Below are 17,808 nucleotides of genomic sequence, written 5' to 3'. Positions count from 1 at the left end.
CAATCCGGCATATTACACATACACCCTGGCTCGTTTGCCAGGGCAAATTTAGCTCGTTCGGTTTCTGTTTCTGTTTCTGTTTATGTGTTTTGTTTCATTTCTCCCCGTTTTTGCATATGCAAGTCACCGAAGAGAGACTTTCACCTACTTGAGTCAGACGAGGCGTATTGCTTCTACGCACTTGTTGCTTCCTCCGCTTGCCCGCTGCTTTTCTCTGCGGTGGTTGGGCCGTGCCCATCGGTTTGGTGTAGAAAAATATGGATTCGTTAAGTGATCGATTTGTATGGGGCCCCAAAAACGTTTCACAATTCACATGACTCATGCGGCGGTCGGAGACTAACCAACTTGTTAACTCTTTTTGCAGATGGGTGCACAACACACGGATACAGATACAGACACCTATACGTACACAGCAGCCAGTAGGGCGCTAGAAACCTCAGATCTAACCCCCAAAAGAAGTGGAGCATCAGCCCCGTCCAGAATGCCACGCCCCAGCCTCTTCTTCAGCCTTCTCACGGTGGGCAGCCTGCTGCTGATGACGGCAGACGCCAGTCCCGTCTTTGTGGATAATCCCAGCTTAGCACAGTGTAAGTACCCCAATCCCCAGATCCCCAATTGCCCACTCTCACTTCTGGGATAGAATCATCTGCCCAATTGAATTTATGTATGTCAAGCAATTGACGCTCTCCTAACGGGAATTACTCAGCGGGAAGAGATTCAGCTGCTGATGCACATACCGATCCCATCAGTCCCTTTCTTCCACCTTGTTTCCCGAGAACTCCAGCACTTTCTCTCACGCAGGCAATTAAGTCAGGGATCCCCGGTGATTACAATGAAACTAAGCCCAGATCTCAAGTTGCCGCACCCTAAAGCAGACGCCCAAAGAAACTAAGAAAATATAACAAGCACATTTCAAATCACGTAACAAGTATGAGAAAAGTGAATAGCTATAACAACAATAAGAGGGCATCATGCTATGTTTTAACATAGAACACAAATAATTAAATGGTTATCACAAGGGATAATTATGGAAAACGGAATACTTGAACGAACCTATTTAAAAGCCGGGCAGACATTTAATACGTAGTCAAATTTCTGGATCGTTTAGCTTTATGCTTAGAAAAGTAGTATTCGAGTTCTTGTTCAGCAATAACCATCTGGAGATAACAGAAGCTGGCAGCCATAAACTTTATTGCACAAACAGGTGAGAGCACGGCAGCAGAAACAAAAGACTTAAGCGACGAACTTGGTGAGACCAAATTTAGAACAGAATGAGCAACAGAGCTTGAGCCAGAGCTAGAGCACTTCTAATGAAAGTAATCAAAATTAATGACAATAGCGAGAGGCGTTGCCGGGAACGAAGATTAATTGGGTCACAGCCATTAAGAAACAAATTTATACGCTATTAGCACTTCCTCTGCGGCCCCACACAGCTGCCAATTTGTCTGCTGAAAGACAACAAAGCGCAGCCTTTCAGCGGCCAGCGGAGAGATGAAACTAAAACTACGAAACTTTCATATAATCCGAAGCTGGCCAAAGAGCCAAACTGGCGAACGTCAGCGGGCAAAAGCAATTGAGGTCAGCCATCAAAGAATGTTGCCATAAAATAAGCAACCGCCGCCGCCAGTCAGGCCAGTCCGTCTTGGACACTCGGACGCGGACCGGGTATCTTATTCGGATTCAAAATCGGAATCATACTCTGGCCAAGAGCCATGTTATGTTTACGACTGGACCGCAGCGGCAACAAAGAAAATATAAATAATATGGATCCACTCGGGCAGACAGATACCCACAGACGGAGACGCAGGCGGAAAGAGGCGGCTGCAGAAAGCGGAAAGTAAATTTGATGGCAAGTGAAAGGGAAATAAGACAAACAAACCCGGAGATCGAACCGAACCCTCTGTTCTTGGCTGCCGCTGACCCACATAGCCGCTGCGCCACTCACCCACAACCGGGCCACGAAATTGTGGTGCCGCATTCGCATGCCAAAAACGAATTTCCTTCATTGCAATGCGGGTCTTTTCCTCTCTAGCCGCCTTCGATTCTGGCTGCTTGGTAGGCCAGGCGAGTGGCTAGCGAAACATATGCTAAGCTGTTGACCCAAAAAGCCACAAAACGAAATGCAAACAGAAACAGAACGGCTGCCACTGCCGGCTCGGCCACGATCTATGGAACGTGACAATGTCTCGGCTGAATCCACTTTTCGATGGATTATTATCGTTCTCGGCTCTGCGGCGCAAGTTCGTGTCTTGAGTCATCTGTTTTTGGGCCGCTTCTGAGGCGTGGAAACTCCGTGCCCAGGGGAGCTCTTTTCAGAATTTCATGTTAATTGCATAAAAAATGCGCCGCACTTTACGGATGAAGTTCAACAAACGAGAAACACCAACCAGGCAATTGGCAATATTTATTTAAATACCCTCTAGAATGATAGGGGTATCAACTTTCGGATTGTTTTAAAACATGTTGGCTCGAAGTACTCACTCCTCATATAATAACAGTAAGAATTCATGGGCTTTGTCAATAGTTGAAATAAATTAAATTTGAAGATATTTTTGTAAAATGTTCAAATCATTTTATCTAATTTATTGGCAGTTTATAAAAACTGAAATGAACCAACGTTTCATTTATAACGCAAAAAACTCAGTAACTGACCGTTTATAAAAGCCAGTAAGATAAAAACCCATAATTTGCACCTTCGATAATGCTTTCCGAAGAGGTATTTAAGAAATCGCGGTGGTCAAACGATGGGCGATTTGTTTTCTTTGTAATGAACAACAAAGTTCAAGCAAAGTTGCTTGTTTATGTGCGAGTATTTTAAGCGGTAAGCCCAGCTTGTTAAGTGAATTTATGAGCAAAAGGGGCAATCAGGACCGCCGACTGTGCTTTCCTCGGACTGCTCCAAGTTATTTCGCCCTGGCCGCGATTTGTCAGGGCCCCGAAACACAAATTACCAAATAACTCTTGGCCCCGTGCTACCGCCGGTAACAAAATAAGTTCAAAGCTCGGGCATTCGGATAATTCTCGGCTCGATTACACAATGACGATGGTGAAGAAGATGACGAAGCTGGCGGTTCTTGGCGAAGCGGCAGCCGCAGAAGAGCAGAAATCATAAATAAATAACAATAATGCGGATGGGCTACTGTTGCCTCATCGGGCGGTCTTATGTGTATGTTTTGACCGGGCGATGATGACGCCCTTCAGCGATCTGGTGGCTTTTATGGGTTCTCCTCCTGCTGGGGTTTGGCTTGGGGCTTGGGTATGAACCCATGTTCGTGCTAGTGTTCGTGATCGTCTTCGTTTGTTGCCACTTCATTTTCACTTGTGTTAACCGTTCGGCTAACGGTAAAGACCTGGCTCAAATTGGCGTACAAATTCGAAGGCGTTAATCGCCGCAGCAAACGGAAATGGTGTGGAGCAGTCGATTCGAGCCGCTGGGACCAGAACAGGAATCTTATTTGCTTTGTCTCCCATCATCATCATTACTTAGTATATATGTACTATAATAAACATTATTCTGATTGTTCTGGTAATTACCTCGCTATTCACAGTCCAATCTGGTCGAAACATCCGTCATCTGCCCTGCATCGTTCGCAAATCGGGACGCTCTGGAGTCTGTATGTTTGCCATCGACTGCATCAAGCAGAATGGCACCCACCTGGGCACCTGTATCGATCGCTTCTACTTTGGCTCGTGCTGCGCCATGAAGGTAAGTAATTAGCCTCCCCTAGAAATTCTCCAGAGTCCACTAATTCCTTGCCCAATTACCAGGAGGAAGCTTCACTCTTTGCGCCGGAGATCAACGACAACAGCATTGACCAGAACACCATCTCCCACTTTTCCCACGAGTCCACCACTCTGCCCACCAGTGCCCTCTTCAAGCTAACCACCGAAAGCAGCTTCTCCAGTAGCAGCAGCATCAGCAGCAGCAACAGCGGTAGCAGCACCACCCATCAGCACACCACCAACGAGCTGCTCAAGAACGTCACCCAGTCCTATCTGAGCACCGCGAAGCCGTCACCTGTTCGCACCACCGGCAACGGCACGCTCTCAACCACACGCCGCCCACCACTGGCACACACCACCCACAAGAACTCACACTACGTGGTGCGCACCACTATGAAACCCAGTGCCGCACCTACGACAACGTTTACGCCAACTATTAAGCCACCACGGCGGCGCACCACCACCGCCAAGCCGGTGCTAACCACTGCTCCGATCTTGGAACAGCGCATCGAAACCACCTCGGTGCCCACCAAGTTTGTGACTTTCCAAATTGTGGAGACGACAACGCCAGCGGTGACCGAACCTACTTACCAGCAGGAGACAACAACAACTACCACCAGGCGACACACAAGACCAACGGGAAGCAGCTCCGCAGCCAGTAGGACAACCAGCAAAACAACAACCACTAGCACCACTACCACAACAACCACAGCAGCTCCACCCACTACAACGAGCACGAAAGCGGCCGCAACCACCCAACGTCCAACACCACCGCTGCGCACCACCACGAGTAAGCCGCACAAAACTCATTCCAGCAGGAGGCCAGCACCTGCGAAAAAGCCAGTGAGTACGACCACTACCACCGCCAGTGGAACGCAATCCACACGAAAGCCGGCTGATGGTCTGGCCACAAGCAGCACCACTGCAAATGCCACCACAGCCACCACTTCGCCAGCTCGCAGGCCAGTGGCTCAGACGAGCAGCAGCAATACTACCACCAGCTCCACATCTACCACAGCCACCGTCTTTAAGGATGAACTGCCCAAGAACCGCACCACAACCAGGTTGCCAGAACGCACCACTCAAGCCCCGCGGCCCAGGCCGAAACCCACCGGGGAAATCGTCAAGGTGCCCGCTCTGATTGCTGAGTCAACCACAACCACCGTCACGAAGGGTTCATCCAGCAGCAGCAGCAGCAGCAGCAGCAGCAGTAGTTCTTCAAAGCCTGCAGCAAGTAGCACCACTCCTTTGATAACCAAAAAAAAGCCAACCACCACCAACGCTCCAACTACCACTACTACTACAACTACCACAACCACAACGCCGAAACCCACTCGAAGAACGAAGCCTCCCACAACAACAACCACTACCACTAAGGCTACAACAACAACCACTACTACTAAGGCTACGACAACCACCACAACAACAACTACCGCGAAACCCGTGACCACCACCGAGCCACCCACAAGTGCACCCCTAACAACAACCACCAAAAAGACCGGCCTAATCACTTGGACTGACGTGAAGGCTGAGCCACCGACTAATGCCAGTATTTCGAACGATTGGCAGCCTGCACCACCTTCTAACTGGATGCCACTGACCACCGAATCCAGTGAAGCCGCTGACAAAACATCAGCTCCCGCAGGTGAGTTCACCCCTTTATATTTGACTTGAGATAAAAAAGCACCCGATAAAAAAAGCTTAATAAAACAAATTAGATTTTAGTAACAGTTTACCAAAAAATACTACATAGCTAACCCCTTTTTTGTATAAGGTTTTTCCACCCACATGACAGCTTTTCTAATGCCTAGTTTGCATCCTTTCGCAGCCCCACCTAGCGCCACCGACAAAGTGGTCATCTCAGTGGCCACCAGTGTCAGTGAAGTGGAGACCCACGGAACGAGCAAGCCGCAGAAGACCACGAAGCCACCGAAACCCACGGGCACAGCCAAGCCCACAACAACAACAACCACCGCAGCAGCGACAACCACAGTGAAAACCACAGAGGCACCGGCGAGCAGTATAGAATTAGCCTCATCTACATCATCTTACACGGATCTCAGCAGTGATTTGGCAGCCAGCAGCAGCAGCAGCAGCACCACCACCACCACCACCACCACCAGCACCACCAGCAGCCCGACAACCGCAGCTGAAACCACAGATTACAGCGGCGAAGAACCGAACACAACGACCATCGAGGCTACAGGCAGCACCACCGTGGCACCCGCCAATGCATTGGAGGGCGTCGATTACAAGGAAGGTGAGTTCCAGAGCTGGAGAGCCAAGAAAACCCGTTCCTGCGGGGAGAAATCTATTAATACCTCGTGGCTGACTTTGGCCATAAGACAAAGCCAACGTGCGTGGCCATTAAATTCAATTTGAAGGCTAAACGCTGGCCTTGAGCCAGCATCATCGGACTGAAGACCAAGAAGCGGAGACATCTTCCGAGATGTCCGAGGTGCTGTCCTGGGCCAGCTCATAAATGATTACACAGGGAGAAAGCGCAGCCCAACTCAACGAAGTAGATCCAGGGACAATATTTTATATCCGAAGTCATAATGAATTTTATATATCTAAAGTGGCTGGCTATTAGGGTACTTCCCAGAATAGGTTCCTAATATATCTGGATCATCTAATTTGAAGATTAAGAAAAGCTTTTAGATAGCGAGAGTGATAAAATTCCTCAGTGCAAGAACACTCCTATGCAGGACTTGTGCTAGACACAGTCCGCAACAATTTTTACAGCAATCATTTACAATAATGACTGCATCGTGCCGTGCATGGGTGCATGGGATCGCGGCGGTCATTGTGCCGCATGGGTCACGTTGTCGGTCGTCGGCCAAAGCCCACCAAAAACGAGCCAATCCGAGCCAGAGCGAGAGCCCCTGCTCCCTGCTCCCTGCGTCCCGTTGACCGATTTGCAGCGGCAAAAGCAATCTTGATGCACGAATCGAAACAAGTCGCTCTGCAGGTCGGTTCGGATCGCTTCGGATGGGATCGGTTTGAGCCAAGTCGAGCTTGGGGCCATAAAGTAGGCCGTTGACTGCTTGCCTTCAGGCAGGCCAAAGTCAAGGACTGTGCCTCCTTGGCCAAAGCACATTACATTTGGGCCCAAATGACTGAGTGCCAGGCGGAGTGATTAAAATGTTTAAGGCCCTGGCGGGCCCATTACTTTAATTGTGACCTGACGGCAGGCCTATTAAGCAAGACTCTCAATCCCAATCTCAATCCTTCCTCTTTCTGCATCAGTTTGCGGTCGTCGCATGTTCCCCGAGCCCCGCATCGTCGGTGGAGCCAATGCGGCCTTTGGACGCTGGCCCTGGCAGATCTCCCTACGCCAGTGGCGCACCTCCACGTATCTGCACAAGTGCGGAGCTGCCCTGCTGAACGAGAACTGGGCGATCACGGCGGCCCACTGCGTGGACAAGTGAGTAGCCAATGGCTTAACCCATAGACCCAGTGCTCATAGGTGTTACTTTCGTTCAGTGTGCCACCCTCCGATCTCCTGCTGCGCTTGGGAGAGTACGATCTGGCGGAGGAAGAGGAGCCCTACGGCTACCAGGAGCGTCGAGTGCAGATCGTCGCCTCGCATCCGCAGTTTGATCCGCGCACCTTCGAGTACGATCTGGCTCTGCTCAGGTAAGTTGATGGCGATGGCCCCCTGTAGCCGTGCCAATTAACTACAACTTCCGTCTCCGTTTGCTGGCAGGTTCTACGAGCCCGTCGTCTTCCAGCCGAACATCATTCCCGTTTGCGTGCCCGACAACGATGAGAACTTCATTGGCCAGACCGCCTTCGTCACCGGCTGGGGCCGCCTCTATGAGGATGGACCCCTGCCCAGTGTGCTGCAGGAGGTGGCCGTGCCCGTGATCAACAACACCATATGCGAGTCCATGTACCGCTCCGCGGGCTACATCGAGCACATACCGCACATTTTCATCTGCGCCGGCTGGAAGAAGGGCGGCTACGACTCCTGCGAGGGTGAGTAAATGGCCTATATGGTCTAAAACACGACACCTTTGTTAACCAAAACTGATGATTTCCCCAGGCGACTCCGGTGGCCCCATGGTGCTGCAGCGTGAGTCCGACAAGCGGTTCCACCTCGGAGGTGTCATATCCTGGGGTATTGGGTGTGCGGAGGCCAACCAGCCGGGCGTCTACACCCGCATCTCGGAGTTCCGGGACTGGATCAACCAGATCCTGCAGTTCTAGTTCCCGCCCCGGCCCGATCATTAGTGAATGCATAGCACGTCTTCCCCACACGGCATCGGAATCCAACTCAGACTCGGACTCGTGCTCCGGTTATGGAGACATCCCATGGAGCATCAGATCGGCCATAACCCGAGCAACGATTCCAGTTGCCACTATTTACCTCCACCTGCCCGCACAGCAACCACTGACCAGACACTTCCATTGTCGTAATCGTAATATTACACTTAGCGTTGCCTAGCCTAGCCTAGCCTAAACTAGTTAGTGAATGTGATTAAGCAGAGATCACTGTGCAGTCACCGCTCATATAACGTATTAACCGATTGGACGGACTACTAATTTATTCCCATTTGCTGTACATAATTTTCTAAATTATTGCATAACATTTACACCTAGCTTTAGTCCTATACAACATTAATTAAGGAGACTCGACGTCAGTTGGGACCTTCGGTAGGGCATCATTATCACGTAAGTCGCTTCCACCCGAATCGAATCATGCGGCAGAAGCTATTGTAATTTTATTTTATAACTTACTGTAATTATTTATTTATAGCAGCTCATGCACAACAAAATTAATTCTAATAAAATGTTTAAAACAAACCAGTTCTTGTGTGTTTTACTGATTGCAGGTTTAAGACTAAATGTAGCCTTTCAAGAGACCAACAAATAATTTTCAAACGTCCAATAAAACTTATATAAAGTTTATGGTGTTGACCTCATTAATTTGTTGCATGCTTAACATCCAATTTAGAAAATACTTAAAGTAAAGGGTTATCGCACTTTCGTAAGTTTCAATATAAAGTTTTTAGTTTCCCTATTTAACAATGTACTGTATTTTTTTAAATTAATTAACATCTTTATTTAATATTATTCAGGAACAGGTCAATTAAAGCCTTTAACCTAAATGTTGTCTTAAGTAAATAATCTCTTAATTATAAAATATAATTTGTTTTCATCTTAATATATAGGAATAGGTCAAATTTCGAGTAGTGAGGTTTCAGGTAAATAATATATTCATACTATCATCTTAGAAGCAGCCCAAAATGTCTTCTTTTGAGCCTGCGAATTGGGATAGCCCCCTGTAATCTCCGGGCGAGACGATTACGGTGGGCAGTTAGTCGATCGTTGTATCTGCTTGAGAAGAACGAGATTTGGTCTTCAACAAGGCTCAGGTTTAAATCATTGTGAAGCGTTTGGCCGCTAACGAACCAGTCACAGCCAGTGATTTGTCTTAATGTTTTGTTCTGGACGGTTTGGAATCGTTTTCGGTGGGACGCAGCCGCCACTCCCCAAATTTGGATGCCGTATCTCCAAGTAGGTGCGATAATTTGCTGATAAATCTGACGCTTGCATCTTAAAGGTAGTTTGCTTTTCTTATTTAGCATCCAGAATAGTTGGTTACGCTTTAGGTTGCACATTTTGACGACTCTGGCAATATGATCTCGGAAGGTTAGGCGTTTGTCCAGTGTGAGGCCTAGGTATTTCGCCTTAGTTGCTTGCTCTATGTCCACATTATTAATGTGTACCGCAGGAGTTGTTTTACGGCGTAACGTAAAGCAAACGTTTACGCATTTGCTTTCGTTAATTTTGATGTTGTTCGCCATGGCCCATTTCTCGAATTCGTTGAGATAAGTTTGCAGCATTTGTGACGACTCGGTCTCACTGTTCGAGGAGCTGAGAAAGCAGACGTCGTCAGCGAAGCTGGCCAGCAGCATTTTGCTGTTGTCATTGGTCATTTCATAATAGCTTGGCTTGGGGATGTCTGCTGTATAGATGGAGTAAAGTATCGGTCCTAAGACGCTTCCTTGAGGTACGCCAGCTGCAATGGCAACATTTACAGAGGTTGCGTCTCTGGACTGGACGCAAAACTCTCTGTTTGTGAGAAACGATCTGATGAGCTCAAACAGGTTGGCTGGCAGCGCTGTTTTGACTTTGGCTAGTAGTCCCGGGATCCAAACTCTATCAAATGCCTGTTGAATGTCGAGGAAGATTCCGTTGCAGTATTCTTTATGGTCATAGGCCTTCAGGATATGATTGACTACACGGTGCAGTTGCTCAATCGTACTGTGGCCAGCTCTGAATCCGAATTGGTGCATTGGGATAGTATCATTGTCTTCTAGATGTATTATAAGTCGGGAAGCTATCAGCCTTTCCATTACCTTCGATAAGGAGGGCAGGAGACTGATAGGCCGGTAGGAGCTTGGATCCTGTTCCGGCTTCCCTGGCTTTAGAATCATACTGATTCTAGCACTCTTCCATTTTTTGGGAAAGTATTGCACTCTAAGTATCGCATTGAATATCAATGTGATAAGTAATAGTGCTCTCTTGGGAAGGATTTTAAGTACTGCGTTGCTTATTAGGTCGTGACCTGGCGCCTTTCGTCTTTTGAGGGTACGTATCATGTTTGAGACTTCTTCCAGACGGATAGGTCTTATTGGAGGTGACATCTGGAATGGGCGCTGTAGTACTTCGTTTATACTGTTGATATCCCCCTCGGATGCGAAATTAAACGCAGTGAATCTGTCGCCAAGGTGTTCCGCAAATGTTTGTACTTGCTCTTCTAAGGAGCGACACCAGTTACCATTGCTGTTCTTCAGAGGCGTAACTTTCTGTGGCATTCTTTTTACTTTTTTGGTAAAGGACCACATATTAAAAGTGGAATCATTAGAATAATCCATATTGGTAAGCATATGTTCGAATTGCGCATTTTTCAATTCAGCCATGGCAACGTGAAGCTCTCTGGCGCATCTATGCCATTGAGCTTTAACCTCAGGACTGTGCGTTCGAATATAACGTCTTCTCAGTGCTCTCTTACGGACTAGCATCTCTGCAATGGTTGGATCAAATCTATTCGAGAGGCGTATGAGGGCTCTGCTATGATTATTTACAGTGTGCATGTTTGCACTCCTCGCCGCATTTGTCACATTGGTAGTGAAGAGGTCTACCGTCGTCAATTTCAGCAGCAGAGTTGATCTTAATGTTAAGGCGTATCGATCTACATAGTTCTTCCTTGAAAACAGCTACATTTGTGTGTTTGCTAAGAAGTTGCCTACGTTGAGTGCATTGTGTGGCTTCTGTTTTTAATGTAGTGATGAGAGACAGGTGGTCCGATTCAAGGTCCCAGCTGTCTCTGATGTTTAGCTTGTCGTGTGGAATGTTGCGATAGATTGCAAAGTCTAAACAGGATGGTCTTCGATTTACTGCGCTTGGATAGTATGTTGGTGCTCCAGTCGCCAGGATGTTGGCGTTAATTGAGTTGACGCTAGCGGCAAGTAAGTTACCTCGGTGACAGGTGATCGCAGAACCCCACCATGGATGTTTTGCGTTCCAGTCTCCGCTGATGAATGATCTTGGAAAGTTGAAGTTAGCGAATATGTCATCAAATTCTGATTGAGTCCAGCTGAAGTTTGGAGGGCAGTAGATTGATCCGATGAATATTTGTCCTATACATGTTTGGATTTTGGCACCCACGATTTGGACTTTAGCATGGGCGATTGGCTCAATGGGAAAGTGATTGATCTTTTTGTTAACCAGGATTGCAGCTCCACCCCTGCGACTGCCGTCAGGTAAATTTGAAGTGTAGACTTCATATCCAAATAGTTGAAGGTTGGATGTCTTCGTTTCGGTGAGAAGGAGAATGTCAATATTCTCTCTCTCCGCAAGGTGGCCGATTTCAGTCATTTTGCCGGCAGCACCTCGCGTGTTCCAGGTGAGAATTTTTATTTGGGACATTGTGTGAGTTGCGCGTTAATTGCGACCAGCATCTGCAGCATCTGGGCTTGCATGGAGTGTAGACCCTCGATAGCTTTTGTGAGCGATGCAATTGCCGTTTCTATATTAGATTCTTGTGTATTTTGCTGTTGTGAAACATCTGAGAAGAAGTGCGCATGATTTTTTGCACCGTAGTGATGTTGTTGTTGATTGGCGTCCTGTAGCCTATTTGTTAGGTTTCCTGGTCGTTTGTTTTGTTTTTCCGTGATTGGAAGTGCATTTCTGGCTATTTGAGCATAAGAAACTCCATTTTCATAATGTTTAGGTGTAGAGTTATTGTGTGTTTTACTGATTGCAGGTTTACGACTAAATGTAGCCTTTCAAGAGACCAACAAATATTTTTAAAACGTCCAATAAAACTTATATAAAGTTTATGGTGTTGAACTCATTAATTTGTTGCATGCTCAACATGCAATTTAGAAAATACTTAAAGTAAAGGGTTATCGCACTTTCATAAGTTCCAATTAAAACATATGTTTTTTAGTTTCCCTATTTAACAATGTACTGTATTAAATCATAAAAATATATATTGTCGCTTTATGTATACGATTCTGGTATTAAATCGTTACAAAATATTTTTGAATTGGAGTTAAGTCTATGAGGTATGGAGATTGCGGTCATATTGACAGAATGGATATATATAAAATATATATAATAAATATATGTCAATAAAAATGTTTACAAAAAATAACATTGGCTCCACCTATGTCTGGAAAAATAAAACTTTGGTAAATTATATAGCCTAGACTCAAACCATTGCCATGTAAGGCGAATTCAAACATACAAATAGAGCTACGTAAGTAATTCGAGCCCATGACTTTTCAAAAACGTATTTTACATAATTTTTGTAGTTTTAAAATGCACAAAAGCAAGAATATTATTCATGGGAACAGACAAAAAAAAGGACCCTACGCAAATATAATGTAATGCAAAGAAAACTGGCGAACAGAAGAAATTTTTTATACAAAACAGGACAAAAGCGTTTCCTCTACTTTCTTTCTAAAGTTTAAAAAGCCAAGTTATTCTTTATTTTCTAGGTATATACAACAAATTGACACCAACGCAGCCCAAACTCAGCGCTCGAATTCCTTATGCATGAGACGACACCGACTTGGGACTTGGGCAGCGGATCGCACATTATTTGGCAGGTGCCAGTGAAGCAAAACTCAAAACTTTCTTTGCCCGAAGGGCGGGCACACGCCTCTATTAAATTTGTAAAATTATTAGATATGCGGGACATGTAGCAAGCGATTAACACGCAAAGCCGCCAAAAAATAAAGCCACCTGAGATCTATCTGTGTCTAGGAAAACATTTCTTTCGGTTTTGGATATCTTACTAAAACAAATATTTAACATTGTTATTCCTCATTTTTCGTATAATAACGTTAAGATATCCGTTTTTTATCGACGAATTGCGTAAGACAGCTTTTTAAAACCAAAAATCTAGTTGATTCTCCATTCAGATGTGTTTCTATGATGAGTTTTTATTTAATAATAACTGGTTTATATTCCTTACTAAGGGTCTTTGGATTAATGCAAATTTGTTATTAGAAAGACAAAACTAGTCGTAATACTCCTCGGTTAAGAACGCGAATCAACGCAATTCACTGAGTTGGACTAACTACGTTACCTTCCAGTTCGGTATGAGTTCCCTACAATTGCCGGCTCGTGAAACTTTCGCTCTCGGTTGATGTCTGATAATTGCTGGTCATTTGCATATGACGACCCAAGTGGCGCTCCTCCCTCCGCCCCTCTGGCCTTTCATTGAGGCGTGTGGGAGCCTGAGCTGGAGTTGGAGCTGGAGTCTAAAGTGCGTTGCAAGTGCATGTCGTGGGCACAACTCGAGATCCCCGGCGAGGGGCATATCATAATTTGTACGGCTATCACGTACTCGGACGGGGGTCATGCGTCCGGATTATCAACGGCTGCGATCACGAGTGGTGCGCCGGTCCTGGGCTTGAACTTTCACATGCGATCCGTGGTGGTAATGGGCCGCAGATTATCGAATTAACCGGCAGGCGATGATCCTCCGTGGCGATTAGCTAACTTGATCAAAGTAATAGGCGAAAACTGTGCCTAGCGAAAGTGAAATTCAGCTCTATTTAAATTAATTGGTCAACCAGACTTGGGATTTATGACACTCGATAGTTTTATTTATGGCGTGCTTTTGATAATGGGTAGTGAAACTTAAAGCATCTTGCATAAGAGGTATATAGGTGCAAAATTTGATTGTTATTGCTATTGTTATTGGCTTGGGTACAACAAAATAGAGGACTAAATACAACGCGAACGGACTCCAGAGCATTCCCATGGAAAACGAAAGCTATGAAGTAACTGAAGAGTCTAGCATTTAATTTCTAAAGAAACGTTGCACAATTAAAACGCTTCAAGCATCATCAAAAGCCGCACACACGACCACAACGAGTGAGGGGGCAAGTGTCGGGCAGAGATCATGGGGCTTCTGGCCCAGAGATGACCACCAACTACTCCGCGAGCAGTTACCCGAACCGAATGCACAATGACGACTGTGGCACTTGGACTTTCCCAGCGCGCCGCACAATGGAAATTTCATATTTTTCTGGGCAAAAAGATTTATAGGAACTGCCGGCGCTGCCACTTGAGAAGTAAACAAAAAACGAAAGTCCAAGTGCTACAATAATATGTATAAGATCTTTCCCCAGATTTATAGGGTCATCTATGGAAACAATCGAAAAGTACTCATGGACAATATTTTCCCTTTCTTTCTTTCAATTGGAGGAGGAGGCCATCGCTGGGAAATGCCACCGTTCTGGTGGTAGCCCGGATAAGGGCCATCTCTCACCTCTCCTCCGGTATCGCTTAATGAAATCGCACAAGACCAAGACTCGAGATGGTCATTAATTTGACGGCACTGCCAGCCCATTTGAAACGTAACCCGTAGGAAATTACTGCCCATCCGGTAATTATTGGTCTGGAGTCCACTTCGGATCTTGATAGATCGATCGGCAGACAGATATCCAGTGCTTTTCGGATGCAACCATCGTCTTCACACCGCCACCGGCTCTGATAGATCTTCATTTGGGAGCCACTCGCTCACAGGTGTGTCGGTGGAATGTCTAAATATGGAAGTCTCTTGCATCTCCATGGGAATTGCGATTTCGGGTTTCGTTAAGCTGCGGGGAAAACTCTCCGCCAGTCTTAAGCCTTCCAGACTTCTCCGGCGGGTTGAAGGAAATCATTTGCCCGTGGCCTCAGGCCATCGAAGCTTCCCTGTCCTTTCCCAAAAAGTAAACCTTTTTCTGCCCTCTGCCCTTCGGACATCATCAAAAAGTGAAGGGAAAAAAATATATAGTTTTCGGGCCAACATTTATCAAGAAGCAATTATGAATTTCCCCATGCCTCCACCGCCGCCGCCCAGCTAACATAATCTAAATGAATTTTTTAGTTTCGCTTTCTAATTAATAGCATTATCTGCGGTGGACGCCTACACAAAACGTCTTGAACGTAAAATGTTTTCCCTTTTCAATTTTCGCCAATTAAATGGCCGCACAGTCAAACCTTGATTACCAGCCAAATAAATAACTAAATAAAAAATTAAAAAATAAAGAAGGAAAAGAAAATACTCACAACGAAACCGGAGAAAAAACGGTGACGGAAGTCAAATGGATGCTGTGAAAGGTGCAAAATTTTTTTGGGGAGCCGCCAGGCAAACAATGCGCAGAAAAACGCAGCTAATGAAGACGAAAGTCGTTGCGCAAATGGAATTGAATTAAAATGGCATCAAAGTGAAATAATAGTGCAATTAGGCGCAAGCTGACCAATTCGACCACCAGCAGAGCCGTTGCAAGAAAAATAGGAGAAAGAATCGCCTCCAAACGTAATACCCTTACAAGTCAAAGAAAGAAAGAATTAAAGACCACAACGAAAAAAAGGGAGTTTGCTTAGAGAGTTAAGATATATTTTAATTGTTGTATTGTATTGTAATTTGTTTTTAATTGTTTGTATTAATAACATTGAATCTAATTGAAGATATTGAAACAATTTATGCCACAATTTCAACCTATTTTGTTGTAGCCTTACTGTATAAACAAGAAAAACGTAGATAATACAAATGTTGGGTATACCTCTAGGAGGATCTGATACGAAATTGATTCCAAAGTCAATAAGCCCTGTCTGGCCTTAAGTTCGTGGCAAAAGTTTCGCCCATTTCTCTAATCGCCACCGGACCGACTAGGTTACGAGCTTATTGAATAACATTTGCGTAATTAAATGTGTGCGAAAAGAAACCGAAATTAAATCATAGGTGTACAATCCAGCGCGATTAGAGAAGACCCTTTTCGTGGGCCATTGACACGCGACAATTGAAAGCGCAAGTTGTGACTGGTGGCGTATGCGTGATTTGTTGTCGCTTTAGAAAACAAGACTTAGTTGTCTTAGGAGGGCATTTTTGTTTAAAGGGGGGGATGGGTAGTCCTGGGCACAGCCAACGTGTCATACATTGGCTTAACAATCGTTGGCTGTATGTCATTTGTAGTTGCTGCTGTTTTTGCCTGCTACTCACTTTCATTTGTTATGCCGCAGTTTCTTTTCTCTTCTGCCCTGTCTTGTTTGGCTTAGTGGGCAAACATGGCTCGCAACTCGCTAAAAGTGAAATTATTGCCTTTTCAATTAGTCACAGATCCCCAAATACCGAACCCGAGGGCTACTGAACTCCACAATTCAAACCCTTTGAGGTCGCAAAATGGAAAGCCACTTATATTGATGGCAATAAATCAAAATACATGTCAACGCCCCGTTTTGATTAATTGGGTCCTAATCCAGTAACGACTTCCAGACAGCCCGGAGACCACTGACCACTGACCACTGAACTCACAAGAGACCGGCATTATGATCTTTCGTTTTCAATCGCCGCCGTTGAAAACAAATTAATAGCAGTTAATAAACTGTGAGCCAAGAAGAGCTCACATCGCGAATCGGCAATTTGGTAGGCGTTGACATGGCAACATCCCAGTAATGTTGCCCAAAACCAAACCTTCACTTTCTGAAGTCGCTGAATGGGCAGCCAGGCAGTCTTGGAAATTGAAATTGAATTTCTCACACTTGTCGCTCATTCACCCATCATTATGTTGATGTTTTCATCGATCGCCATAGCTCTGCCCCCTGTCGATACTTCTGCTTAGTCTGCAAAATACCTGACCAGCTGTGAAATAGAAATTTTGACGGCTCATCGCTGAGAGATATCTGTATGCAAATCGAAAATCAAGTGGGCATGCAATTAGCATGATAAAACGATATAATTTCGCTATACAAAATAATAAAATATTTAGGAAAATATACGGTAATAATAGATCTAAGAGGTCTACTTATGAGCTGGTTGGATATTCTGGATGGTAGTATTTTAAATCTTTATAAACGGTTTACATAAGTATAACATATATATATATATATAAACCGCTTTTTTCCTTTAACCTTTAGGCGAACATATTCCAATATCAAACTGGGCTGAAAATTTAAAACTCAGATATTCTTTGTTAACTTGAAGAGATCAATTTATCTCCTGGATCTGGTTACCATAGTCTCATCTAGCGGTTATATAACCCAATATTCCCTGGTCAATGGAGTGGCGGCATCTAAAGCAGATGCGATCGAAGAATGGATTCAAATATTTCATCGTTTGGTGTGCGAATCTTTGGTGTCGTCCCACTGCCATTTGTTATAAGTTGGCTTTTAGGTTTTGTTATTGCTTATTTTGGCACCTTCTTGGGCGAGCTCCATTGTCCGAGGGGCGACTGGTCAATGGAGAGAAAGTCAACGCTGCGCAGGGTCTTCGTCTTAGTTACCCTACCGTTGATTATGCTAAAATCGTTTAAAGTCGTTCATAATTCGCCACGTTCAGGGCGCTGGTGTCGTAATACCGCATCTAATGAATCATGGGAAGACAACTCAATAAGGAAGCCACCAGCTTTAACCCCAACTGGTTCTGGCCGCGAACAATCCACTGCCACCACCCACGTGACCGGCATGTCCAAATCAGTTGGAGTCCATGGCTCTCACTGCGTTTTCCATTTCAATGGGCTGACCAAGGGAAAATAAACAAAAAACAAACTGAGAAATGCACAGAAAAAA

At 45.4% G+C, this 17,808-nt stretch overlaps 1 protein-coding gene and 1 long non-coding RNA gene across 2 annotated transcripts; both read left to right on the top strand.

The window, feature by feature from the left end:
* The first annotated feature begins 364 nt into the window (after positions 1-364).
* Positions 365-7,935, top strand: LOC120458471 (serine protease filzig). Its single transcript, XM_039646125.1, has 8 exons — positions 365-587; positions 3,549-3,706; positions 3,769-5,368; positions 5,552-5,983; positions 6,973-7,150; positions 7,210-7,362; positions 7,433-7,704; positions 7,772-7,935. The coding sequence occupies exons 1-8, from the start codon at positions 365-367 to the stop codon at positions 7,933-7,935; spliced, it is 3,180 nt and encodes a 1,059-aa protein (XP_039502059.1).
* A 4,437-nt stretch (positions 7,936-12,372) lies between these two features.
* LOC120458297 lies at positions 12,373-12,981 on the top strand. The gene is made up of 3 exons (XR_005617172.1): positions 12,373-12,499; positions 12,555-12,626; positions 12,741-12,981. It is a non-coding gene; the product is annotated as an uncharacterized LOC120458297 (long non-coding RNA).
* Positions 12,982-17,808: the final 4,827 nt, after the last annotated feature.

Source organism: Drosophila santomea, chromosome 2L (assembly GCF_016746245.2).
Source record: "Drosophila santomea strain STO CAGO 1482 chromosome 2L, Prin_Dsan_1.1, whole genome shotgun sequence".
Taxonomy (NCBI): Eukaryota; Metazoa; Arthropoda; class Insecta; order Diptera; family Drosophilidae; genus Drosophila; species Drosophila santomea.
This window is presented reverse-complemented; position numbering and strand designations above follow the sequence as displayed.

Bases quoted from the DNA above. Each gene is read 5' to 3' on its own strand.
- LOC120458471 (XM_039646125.1), top strand. From the start codon at position 365: ATGGGTGCACAACACACGGATACAGATACAGACACCTATACGTACACA. The intron at 588-3,548 runs GTAAGTACCCCA...CGCTATTCACAG, and splicing joins TAATCCCAGCTTAGCACAGT to TCCAATCTGGTCGAAACATC. The intron at 7,151-7,209 runs GTGAGTAGCCAA...ACTTTCGTTCAG, and splicing joins GCGGCCCACTGCGTGGACAA to TGTGCCACCCTCCGATCTCC.